This window comes from Mandrillus leucophaeus, unplaced genomic scaffold (genome assembly GCF_000951045.1).
Source record: "Mandrillus leucophaeus isolate KB7577 unplaced genomic scaffold, Mleu.le_1.0 Scaffold110, whole genome shotgun sequence".
Taxonomy (NCBI): Eukaryota; Metazoa; Chordata; class Mammalia; order Primates; family Cercopithecidae; genus Mandrillus; species Mandrillus leucophaeus.
Window position 1 is genome coordinate 1,785,105 of NW_012099210.1, and position 12,847 is coordinate 1,797,951.

The following is a 12,847-nucleotide window of genomic DNA, read 5'->3' on the forward strand; positions in this document are numbered from 1 at the left end:
GGACTGCGCGCGACCGCCTTCGCCCCCTTCCCAACGCACACTCTTCGTCCTCGCGCACCCGAGGGCATCCCGCCCTTCCCTGCACGACCGTCCCCCGTGGGCCCTGGCTCCGGGTCACCTCTCACCCGCCTGCCCTCGGGGAGGGGAGGTGGCCGAGAATACGGGGGGGCCCTGTCTTCCTTGGAGTCCACATCCTCAGTGCAGACCCCACTCCGCGGGGAGGGAACCCCCAAATTAGGCCGATTGGCCGGAGAACTGAGGGACTTGGAGTTGCACGACGGGCGCCGTTCCAGGGCCATTTCAGGCTGAAATGAGAAGCGGGGACATTGGCGGCGATTTCCCCAGCTGGTGCGCGGCCGGGGTGGGGTTGCTGGGATGGGGGTGGGGGCTGGAGGAAGCAGGCCCTCTTTTGCAAGCAGCACTGTTTGTCTAGTTGGTTGGTGTTCAAGTTGTTGAAACAGGAAAACAGTTCAGCCAAATAACCCCTGGATGGAAGAGGAACGGGAACAGGCCAAGCTTGGATTTCACTGAAATCAAGGGGTTTTAAAGTTCTAGTCTGCTGTTGTGCAAGTGACATCTGAAAAATCACACACGTGACCACTCACTCACAAAATGACTTGTGAGGAAAATGCACAATTCTATTGACTGGTTTTTTTTTTTAAAAAAAATTTCCATACAAGCATGTCAAAAATATGTGGATGGGGAGACTGGAGAAGGGAGACTTCCAAAAACACCACTGACTGAACAATTCCGGGAATTAAAGAGCAAAATAAACAAGAACTAAATTAGTACTTGTGTGGGCTTAAATAAAGTGCAAGAGATTTAAATAAAATGCAAGAGATTCCCCCCCAACCCCGGCCCCGAATTTCACTGCCTTTTTATAATAAGTGCCTGTTCAAAGTCTGCTGACAGGAATATTTCAGTGGACCTCAGTGCTGGAGGCAGCAGCAGCTCAGAACTTGCATACGAACCCAAGGTTCCTTTCTTGAAAGCTTTTGTGGACCAGCATTTATGACTGGTTATGCCACTTGCTGCCTATCAAAGGGGCAGAAACAAGATGTGCCCATGTTCACACTGTTCAGACTGGGAACATTAATTTTGTCTAAGACAAAGCTGGGCTGTCTCTGAACCCTTCTTCTGCACACCCTCATTTTGCAAGCCAGTAACATCTCAACTCTCATGTAAACCACCCTCTGCGAGGCTGTGCATTTGTACTTTAGGCTAGTCGAATTTTCTTGTCAGATTTTTCTTTCTTGTCAGACTTTTAAAGAAAATCAGTTTCTAGATTTTGGTATGTCTCTTCTTCAGTGAAGCTGTTTTGACCAGCAATAGAGGGCAAATTTCCCTTTGGAAATTTTTGTGTATTTCCTTTGATAAGTCCAGTGTGGATCAATAGGCTTTTCAAGAGCTTTAGAAAAGTGCATGATGAATAAATTAATGTTGTTAATTAATCAGCTTCTCTCAGTCAGGAAGCTTTAAGGATTAATTTAGAAATGAGTGTGAGCTTTGACCTAGCTAGTTAACCAACTTATCTGCACTTCAGTAAAACAGAGATAATACTTACCTCACGGGGCTATTGGGAGCATTAAGTGGAAACTCCACGTCTAGTCCCTGTTACAGGTGTGGTTCATCTTGATTTCCTTCCCTTTATTCTCTTCATACAAAATGAAGGGTAATTGTTGCAACCAGAAAACATATGAATACCACCTTATGTGTATTGGATGTTTATGGTTACTGAGCACATTCATATACATGCTAATGTTATAGGGCTGAAAAACTAAGTGTGTTTTTCATAATACTTTACAAATCTCCCATCCAAGCAAGATCAGGGGTCATATTTGGCTTAGAACTAAGTTAAGAAAGAGTTTGTTGCTGAATACCAAGATCTTAATAGAAAAGCTCTTATGATGTTGCATAATAAATATGGGTATTGCATATAAATGTGATATTGAAATGGAAATCAGTTATTTTCTGTCATTCTGGAGGTTATTAGTGAAGTGATCTTATGTTGTTCTTTGCTATTATTTTGAAAATCACAGTGGACAAAACATTCTTTAAATTTCTGAGTGAAAATCCATGGCATCTCTTTAAAAAGTTTTTCTGTAAGGGTGCTTAAGCACATAGTAGATGATCAGTATGTGTTTATTGGTCAGTGGTTTCCTATGCCTGGCATGACATAACAAGCATGTTCTGAGTAAGTCCTCATTCCATGATCATCATGTGGATCAGAATCTAGGGATTTTGAATTGCCATGTCCTACAAGCCTTAGATCAGGTGCCTCTGCCTTCTTCCCTGATGTCATCTCTTACCACCCTTCCTGTCATTCACTCTGTGTATCCATGGAGTAAACAGTATCTGGGTACTCCAACACCTCTGGTCCTTCTGTGCACACCACCTTCCTGCAGTCCTTGGCATGGCTGCCCCTACCTCCACCATTCAGATCTCTGTTCATATGTCACCTTCTCCAAAGCCTCCCTGAACACCCACATTCTCCATCACATCTCCATGTTTTATCTTTTCCAAGCCTTTCTGAATGCATCGTGTTTATTCATCTGTCTTGCTTGTTGCTTCTCTTACCAGAGGGAAGCTCCATAATAACAGAGATTTTACCATCTTGTGGATTTTTGTTTTGTTTGATTTGTGTACCTGCACTTTATTCTAAGTTATAATAAAAGGATGAAAAATTTAGGTGAGTTATTTAAAAAGTAGGTGGGATAAGTGGATTGCAATTTTTTTCAAATTATATTACCTCTGCTATGCACTCATTTCATAGATTGAATTCAAAGCCTTAAATCATCTTAATCTACTGATGTCACCTTTTCTTTCTTTCTTTTTTTTTCCAAGATGGAGTCTCACTCTGTCACCCAGGCTGGAGTGCGGTGGTGCAATCTCGGCTCACTGCAACCACTACCTCCTGGGTTCAAGCAATTCTCCTGCCTCAGCCTCCCGAGTAGCTGGGATTACAGGCATGCACCACCACGGCTAGCTAATTTTTGTATTTTTAGTAGAGATGGAGTTTCACCATGTTGGCCAGGTTGGTCTCAAACTTCTGACCTCGTGGTCTGCCCACTTCAGCCTCCCAAAGTACTGGGATTACAGGGGTGAGCCACCGTGCCCGGCCTGATGCCACCTTTTCTGACTCTTGTGTATGGTACAGTTATGTTTCAGGGGAAATTATCTCAGATTAAATATTAGAGTATTTTAAAATAAATTTTGAAATGTTAATGTTTATTTTTCTTCCAATGAAAAAGTGAAATTACAATTAGGTATTATTTCAGGACTTCTTTTACTGTTGAGAATCTTTTAACAATTTGCTTATGTGTTGAAAACTAGTTTTGCAGCAAGATTACTTTCCATAATTTTTATTGTGCATATCAAGTATTTCATTCCTTTTGTGGATTTTTTTTGTTTTTATTTTTTTGAGACAGGGTCTCACTCTGTCACCCAGGCTAGAGTGCAGTAGTGCAATCTTGGCTCACTACAGCCTTGACCTCCTGGGCTCAAGTGATCCTCCCACCTCAGCCCCCCGAGTAGCTGGGACTACAGGTGCATGCCACCATGCCCTGCTATTTTTTTTTTGTAGAGGTGGGGTCTCACTTTGTTGCCCAGGCTAGTCCCGAACTCCTGAGCTCAAGTGATCCTCCTACCTCAGCCTTCCAAAGCTCTGGGATTACAGGTGTGAACTGCCACGCCTGGCCTGTTTTAAATTTTGAGGGCAAATCTTGAGACCGAATCTTTAAAAAAAATAGACCAGTGATGCCCAAAGAGAAAGGTACAGATTAACAATGGCACACCCTTCTGTGAAAAAATATTATTCATAGCCCTTCTGAAGAGGGAAGTGATGGGAGAATATGGAGATGCATGTCTTAAAAGCTAGATTGGGAAGAGTGATATGGAGAGGGGATGGGGTATCAGAGTGCCTCAGTTTCTTTGGGATTCAGAGAGATCTTGCAGCTCAGAGTACAGCCACAGAATCTCTGGATTAGTCAGGGACTTGTAACAGCCACTCCCTCCTCCATACATATAAATGTAATAAATAGCCCCTCTTCATCTGTCTCTGCCACAGTTGCCCTTGCAGAAGTTATGTGACTACAACTCATATCTTAATGGGAGAGGAGCAAAGGTCTTATTATTGACAATGAAAACAAAAAAGAAGTCTTTGCCTTTTCCTTCATTAACGTTTAGAACAAGTATGTCCCAAGAATCACTTCCTCATGCTGTGCCTGTTTTGTTTGCTTGTTTGTTTGTTTTTAAAAAAGAGAGAACTTATAAAGGAACCAAGAGTTCTATTAGATTTGACTGGTAATGCAAAGCATTCCTGTGGATATGATACTATCTTCTATTAGCATATGACAATTTTAGGCAGAGGATCTATATAGAAACTTTTGGAGTTGTGCTAAGTACAGCTTCTAAAATATTCATGAGGCTCCTAAATTTCTGTACATATTAAAGAATTATAAAATTATAAAATCCCTAAGAGTCATTTAAGTGCATTATTAATCACAACCTATCATTCAGGACTGCTGTGAAGAAATAAGAGTCATAGAAAGCCCCTTTGCAGAGAGCTTAATGGGCAGGTTTTTAATTATATTAGGACTATAGCAAACATACTTAGCATTGAAGACGACTTCGTTTAGCCTTTTGCTCATGAGGTGCATGAACGTCAACAACTCTCCTCACAGGAGTTGTCCAGCCTCTATTTGAACCCTGTTCTTCTCAAAGTACAAATATACCTTTTGAGTAGTGCTTAAAGTTTGTTTCTGGGGCACACAGTCTGATCTATAGCATGAGAAAAGGGGTTCCATGTTGAATTAACTGGAGTTAACTGCTAATGCTGAAATTAGCCTAAGGAGAAGACAGTTGAAAGTTTTGGGGAAGTGAGTCAACAGTCTGTTTTCTCTTTTTCTATACAAAACTGTTAAAAAAGGTTTTTTTTTGTCTTGTCACATGCAGATGCTCCTCGACTTAGAATGGGGCTATATCCCAATAAACTTGTAAAGTCAAAAAATCGTAAGTCGTCCATCATTAAGTTCCGGACCATTTCTGTATTACTTAGTTATTCATCAATGGTCTTTGAGTAGCTGGTTATCATTATCATCATCATACTCATTCCCATACTGTGCAAACACAGGAGCTTTGTGTTTGCTACTCCCTCTGTTTGCCTGAAATATCCATGTGACTTTTTCCCTCCTATCTTTTCGGGGACACACACCACACACACACACACACACACACACACACACACACACACACACACACACACACACACACACACACAGAGTTGGTTCTCTGTTTCTCTGGAGAACCCTGACTAACACAATAACCAGTAGGATAATACAGTGTGACAATCAAGGCTGGATTATATGAAGCACTGCATGTCCACCTTTGCCCTCCTTTGAATCACTCACTCTGGGAGAAGCTACCTGCCATGTCATAAGGACCCTCAAGCACCCCTGTGTAGAAGTCCACGTGGTGAGGAACTGTGGTGTCCTGCCCACAGCCAGTACCAGCTCACCACCCATATGAGTGAGCCTCCTTGAAGATGACCTACTAGCTCCAGTTCAGTATTCAGATGGCTGCAGCCCTAGCCAGCATCTTCACTGTAACTTCATAGAGACCCCAAGCCAGAATCACCCAGACAAGCAACTGCTTCTGAATTCCTGACCCTGAGAAACTGTGTATAGTAAGTGTTTCTTGTTTTAAGCTGCTCATTTTTTACATAGCAATAGACCACAATACACCATCTAACATATTATTTTACATATTTGTCTTCCTTTTGCATATCTGCCTCAACTAGAACATAAATTTCCAGGAGGATAGGAACTTTTTTCCTTTTTGTTCACTGTGGAATCCCAAGCACCTAGCACAATTTTTTAACAGCAACCCCCTCACATAGGTACTGTTATTCCCATTATACAGATAAGGAAACCGGGACACAGTAAGGTTAAATAACATGTCCAAGATTGTGTAGTCAGAGCCAGACTTTTCTCTACAACCTAATGGGCTTAACCAGAGTCCTGTATTGACCCACTTCTATGCATCCCTTCCAGTGTCATGTTCAAGGCAGAAGGATAGTTATTATTGAGAATACAATTAGATCTCAGACATGATCTTTGCTGTCGTGGAGTTAACAATCATTTGGGAAAGCAGGATGCATATCAGATAGCCGCTATATAAAGCAGGATCTAATGAGTGCTATGTAAACGTGTATAGGCCGTCAGAGGGTAACACATTGCCTTTTCCAAAGAAGAATGACTACCCATAGTTCTTATGATTTGTGCCATATTATTTTCAAAACCCTAGCCACAACTAATTGGAATAAGGATAATTTCCTTAATCAAAAGCTGACTACTCTAGGTAGGCATCAGCCCAATATGGGGCCTAGTATATGAACGCTAAGCCTATTTGACTGTTGAGATAGCATCCTCAGTTTTCTTATTGGCCACGTATCTGTACAATAAATCTATCATCTTGTAGCCTGAGCATGTCTTTAGTCCTTGTTGCCAGAAAAGGCCTCTCATCCATAATGCAGTTTAAAAGTCCTACAGATGTTCAGAGGAGTCATAGGTTAGAGGAAGATAAGGCTGAGACACTTCATGGAGAATTGACACATGAGCTGCCGCTGAAATAAGCATATACCTTAATCAGTGTTTTAGAGATCATATCTTCGAATTGTTTTAATTTATAAAGTATAAAAACTACATGTTTTCACAGCATGCCAGGAGCAAAAGATAAAAAAAAAAGAACTATAAGTGCTTGACTTGGGTGTTGATTATATTTTTGTGGACTTATTACACATATTTTATTTTATATAAATGGTATTTCAAAAATTAATTCATTTTTGTATATTGTCGAGTTATTTGTTATAAGTAGAAAACAGTATCTGTAGTTTTGACTAGAAATAATACAAAAGTGCATTTCTGAACCTGTGGTTCAATAATTGCCAATGATTTATAAAAGTGTTTCAGATGTCATTCAGTGTGGTAATGCAGTCTGTTTCCATTTCATTTTTTAAAAAATCCATAAGGTAAAAGAAAAAGAGCAATAAAAGGAACCAGACGAAAGTAAAAGAGGGAAAAAAGAAGAGAAAGAGTAATCGAAGTTTGTAATTTAGAGCCTCTGCCCTTTTGACTTTCAGTTTGAGTTTTATTCTGGAAATGACTGCTGTGTCCTCTGTCATGTCTCTGGCAGCAGAGAGGGGAAGGAGGGAAGAAATCTGCCTTTACATCCTAGTTCACTCATTCAATGAATATTTATGGAGACCTTACTAGGTACCTGTAACTGTGCTTTTTATCATACACCCTCTGCCTGGATTCTAAACATTATACCTGACACGTAGAAGTTGCTCAGCAAATGTCTGATACGGATGATGGGTAGATAGGTGACCAGTTGTTGATAACTTGTTGAAAAGTATAAAAGATGGAATTTTGCATCTCACTATCATGGAGTAGAGGACTAATACTCCCATTAAGAACAACTAGAAAATCTAGATTAAATTCCTGGAAGTGGATTTGAAGGAATAAGAGTTTCTCTGAATAAAGACCAGATTTTCAAAGAAGGTGGCAGAAATGTGTAATGAACCTGAGACGGCTGAATGCTATTTCTCAGGGAAAGGATCTACCTGCTCCATATACAGACTTTCAACCAAGTGTCTTGTTTTCAGACCTTCCTCCTACAAAGCTGTCTGGCTTCTCCAATTCCTGACTCTATTCTGGACTTCTTTGCTTTGCAAATGTTGGTATCATGTAATTTTATAGCCAGATTGTTTTAATGTTTCATAATGAACATTTTCCCAAAGCAAAGTGTTTGCTGCAAAACAACCGTATCTTTAAGCCAGCATTGTGGGAGAGTTCTAGATTCCTACCAGAGTTAAACCCAAGGTAGTCATATGTGTAATTCAAGTGCTTATAAAACAGCTGGAAGGAAAAAAAACTTGGATATAAAATAAATTTAGGTGGGTCACAGTGGTTCTAGAGCCTAGGCTTAAAAATGCACATCTTTATAATAAACAAAAAGAGACCAAGATAGAGGTGAAGGAGATGTCCCCTTAGAGCAGTAGAGGAAGAGTTATGGTTCTATTTCATTGAACTACCTTAAAGAATCTACTTTGATGAGGTGTTAAATTAAGGACATTCATAAGAACATCAGTCTCGTTTTCCTGTGCAATATGAAAACTTGTGTGAATATTTATAAGCTAGCAACTTCTTTTTCTCTTCTGTTCTTAGAAGTATAATTTGAACAACAGGGCCTTGTAAAAGTCTTAAGACTTTTGAAATTGTTAAATACTGCAAAGATAACCTTCAAACAGAAGTGTGTAATCCTGATTGGCTGTCTTCTAGATAGTTTGTTGCCTTGAATTCCTAAACAACCTAAAAACTTGTATCTTTGCTCTGTAAAGTCAGAAGAGAATCATTGGCACACTTCTCTTTTTCCGTATGTATAATGGAGAGAAACAAATTCCTGTTACACTGGTTGATTTCTTATTTTAATAAAGATTTAACAAAGGAAATTGCCTTTGTGTGTGTGTGAAAATTTAATATCTAATATCCTTATCTTTGGGAATTCATGTAATTCTTTTTCTCAAGTTATTTAACAGTGTTCTTCTTTTTTCTACATAGACTGTCCTTCATCTACTTGGATTCAGTTCCAAGACAATTGCTACATTTTTCTCCAAGAAGCCATCAAAGTAGAAAGCATAGAGGATGTCAGAAATCAGTGTACTGACCATGGTAAAAGGCTTATTCTTTTCTGTTTGTTTTTTCACAAATTAGTAAACAGTGTTCATTAATTTCTTTAAAAACTGATTTTGTCACATCTGACTTTTAACTGGGTCCTAAGATTTAATGTACAACTTTTATTTGACAACACACAAGCTACAGGCAGTGGAATTGGGTATATATTTAATCCTGGAGTTGAAAGACAGTTGTTGGACAATATGGTCCAAAGCAGGGTCTATTCAACATGCATAACCTGTGCCAGGCACTGTGGTTAAGCACACCATATACTTACCTGGCTTTAATTATCATAACAAACCTATCAAGTAGTGTATTATCATCATTTTATTGAGAGATGAAATTAACTTCAGTTATTTGTTCAAGGTAACACAGGAAATAATTGACAAAGCCAGGATTTTAACCCAGGTCTGTTGGATTTTAGGCTTAGAGTTCTTAATCACTTATTCTCCTGGAAAGTGCTGAAGTCAGATTACATAGGACCATGAAGTAAGACTGTAGTAAAAAAGAGTATATCAAGGAAAAATTATAAAAAGGCGATTTGCTAGAGCATACACTCAGTGTTCTCTAGGAAATAGATTTATAACTTCACATTGTAAAATATTTGAAATAAAAATATCTTTTTTTTTTTTTTGAGACAGGATCTTGCTCTGTCACCCAGGCTTGAGTGCAGTGGCATGATCACAGCTCACTACAGCCTTGAACTCCTGGGTTCAAGTCATCCTCCCATGTCAGCCCTCTGAATAGACAGGACTACAGATGTGCGCTAGCTATTTTGTTTGTTTGTTTGTAGAGACGGGGTTTCACTATGTTACCCAGGCTGGTCTGAAACTCTTGGCCTTAAGTGATCCTCTCACCTTGGCCTTCCAAGGTGCTGGGATTTTTAAGTGTGAGCCACTGCATCCAGCCAAAAAATGTCATTTTTTAAAGACTATGCTTGGAGGCTATTTATATATTTGGCTATTGGGCCCAATTGAGCCTCTAATTATTTTGACACTTTTTTTTTTTTTGAAATGGAGTTTCACTCTTGTTGCCCAAGCTAGAGTGCAGTGGTGTGATCTCAACTCACTGCAACCTCTGCCTCCTGGGTCCAAGTGATTCTCCTGCCTCAGCCTCTGGAGTAGCTGAGATTACAGGGGTGCACCACCATGCCTGGCTAATTTTTTGTATTTTTAGTAGAAACAAGGTTTCACCATGTTAGCCAGGCTGGTGTCCAACTCCTGAGGTCAGGCAATCCACCTGCCTCGGCCTCCCAAAGTGCTGGGATTACAGGCGTGAGCCACCGTGCCCAGCCTAAAGGTGCTTTTTATTACTGTTATATTCTTCAACAATAACATTTGGAAGAATGTTTCAAACTGTATTAGGGATACTTTAATCAAAATCATATACATTTATTATAGAAGGAATAAATGTAAACACTGAAATTATTAATCTTATTAAAGTGCCACATAGTACTTAATACATATATGTTGTTTCCCTTTGAGAAAGTCCTACATGAACATCGGCTCTGTGAAAACAAGACGAAATTTCCAACATGCCAATATGGTTTTATTTCAACGCAGCTGAAATAAAATAATAGCAATTCTGCTGGTCTTAGAATATTTTTAAATCAAGTTTTCCCCTGCAACTATTTTCTTTCTTTCCTTCCTTTTCCTTTTTCTTTTCGTCTTTTTCTTTTTCTCTTCCTTCCTTCTTCTTTCTTTCTTTTCTTTCTTTTTCTTCTCTCTCTTTTTGTTCATTCTTTCTTTCCTTTTTACATTTTTTTTTTTTTTAATGGATTCTCAGTCTGTTGCTCAGGCTGGAGTGCAGTGGTGTGATCTCAGCTCACTGCAACCTCTACCTCCTGGGTTCAAGCAATTCTCCTGCCTCAGCCTCCTGAGGAGCTGGGATTACAGACACGTGCCACCAGACCCAGCTAATTTTTTTTTTTTTTTAATATTTTTTTGGTAGAGACAGGATTTCATCATGTTGGCCAGGCTGCTCTCGAAGTCCTGACCTCAGGTGATCCACCCGCCTCAGCCTCCCAAAGTGCTGGGATTATAGGCATGAGCCACCGCGCCCGGCCCCTACAACTGTTTTCTATCCCTTAAAAAAAAATTATATTAGGTATACTGAGACATAAACGTAATTTCAATGACATAAATCATATTCAAGGCTGAGAGCCAAGACATGTCCCTGTAACCTTATTAGCTTGTATGAACCGTAAGATCAAAGTTCATTGTCCAGCTCTAATATATATAGAAAGTTAAGCAACTATTTATTATTTTTATTTACCTAGTGATTTTCACTGATTCTAGAATATGCTGACTTTTTTCTCTTTAAAATAATTTCAGGAGCGGACATGATAAGCATACATAATGAAGAAGAAAATGCTTTTATATTGGATACTTTGAAAAAGCAATGGAAAGGCTCAGATGATATCCTACTAGGCATGTTTTATGACACAGATGGTAAGTGATATTTACCTCGTGGGACATGACTTTGTTCTTTTTTAATGTAGTAAAACTGATGGCTCTTCAATTCTCTAGTTCAAGTTGATGATTCCTGTGGCCTCCAGGTGTTACATTTTCAGTGTGCGGCTATGATCGTACCACAGCTTGTATCTGCATAGCTCAATGAGTTACACAGATGAAAGCCACAGTTGATTCTTGTCTGGATTAAAATGTGGCTCTAAGGCTCAGTATTTTTGTAATATAGCATGATCATAAAAGTTAGTATTAGCATCTGCAACTAATAGGCTAAGGATAGAGTAAATTATCACGGTTCTATTATATAAATGTATTTATCATCACTGTAGACAAATATAAAGTACGTATGTAAACATTTTCAAGTGAAATGAAATTACTAAGGTTACTACTAACATTTAACTATTTTTCTTGACTTTTCCCATAAGAATATTATACATGTATATATTTTTGCAAAAACTGAATCATCTTCAGAAACCTCTTAAATCGATAGCTTTTGATGATTTGGCTGTACACAGGATATATTCCTCCTTCTAATTTTAATCCTACAACCAAAAGTTTAGACCAGACATACCTTAGTAACTTTCCACCTTTAATCCTACACGCTTTTCGACTTGAACACCTTTTAAAACTGTCATAATGTTGAAAATATTGCTTAATTGACAGATGCGAGTTTCAAGTGGTTTGATAATTCAAATATGACATTTGATAAGTGGACAGACCAAGATGATGGGGAGGATTTAATTGACACCTGTGCTTTTCTGCACATCAAGACAGGTGAATGGAAAAAAGGAAATTGTGAAGTTTCTTTTGTGGAAGGAACACTATGCAAAACAGCTAGTAAGTATGACTGAAGGTGTTTTTCCATTCTAGGAGGGGCAGGGAAAGTAGGGCTGGTTTTAAAATAATTTTGAGATAAGTATGCCTCAATAAATAGGATAAGGCTAGGCACGGTGGCTCACACCTGCAATCCTAGCACTCTGGTAGACTGAGGCGGTGGATTCCTTGAGTGCAGGAGTTCCCAGCTTGAGCAACATGGCGAAAACTCATCTCTACAAAAAATACAAAAATCAGCTGGGCATGGTGGTGTGCACCTGTGGTCCCAAATACATGGGAGGCTGAGGTGGGTGGATCAATTGAGCCTGGGAGGTTGAGGCTGCAGTAAGCGGTGAATAAGTCATTGTACTCCAGCCTGGGCAAAGAGCACCACTCTGTTTCAAAAAAAAAAAAAGAAAAGAAAAGAAAAGAAAGGAAAATAGAGAATAAGACTTCAGAATATATTAATAGGATGGTTTGCTCTTAAGTCTCTTGGAACTCAAATTATAATTCTCTTACATTTAGGAGATAAGGCCAGATCACATGAAATAGGCATACTTTTATTCTATCTGCTTAGTGTTTGCAAGAGGTCAAAAATTTCTTGTTTAAAGGAATTATTATAATCTCTTTGCATGTGATTTAAGTGAGCAGAAGTGGTGAAGAATAATCATGTATAATTCTAGAAATCTCATGTTACTTTACAGGGAATTCGATTCTCCATAAGAACATCCTTTGTTTAGGCAAACAAAAACTACATCATAGTTTATAATTCATTTGGAATTAAAATGTTTTCTTCTGACCCATCAGAAGGTTTTTTTTTTTTTTTTTTTTTTT

The 12,847-nt window shown here is 39.0% G+C and overlaps 1 protein-coding gene across 1 annotated transcript in view; it reads left to right on the forward strand.

Moving 5' to 3' along the window:
* Positions 1–8,618: 8,618 nt before the first annotated feature.
* Positions 8,619–12,847, forward strand: part of CD302 (CD302 molecule) — a 14,469-nt gene continuing 10,240 nt past the window's right edge. The window contains exons 1-3 of the mRNA XM_011991548.1: positions 8,619–8,729; positions 11,066–11,182; positions 11,864–12,037. Coding sequence (XP_011846938.1) covers positions 11,074–11,182; positions 11,864–12,037 — 283 coding nt within the window. The 5' untranslated portion in view covers positions 8,619–8,729; positions 11,066–11,073. The remainder of the gene's footprint in view (positions 8,730–11,065; positions 11,183–11,863; positions 12,038–12,847) is intronic.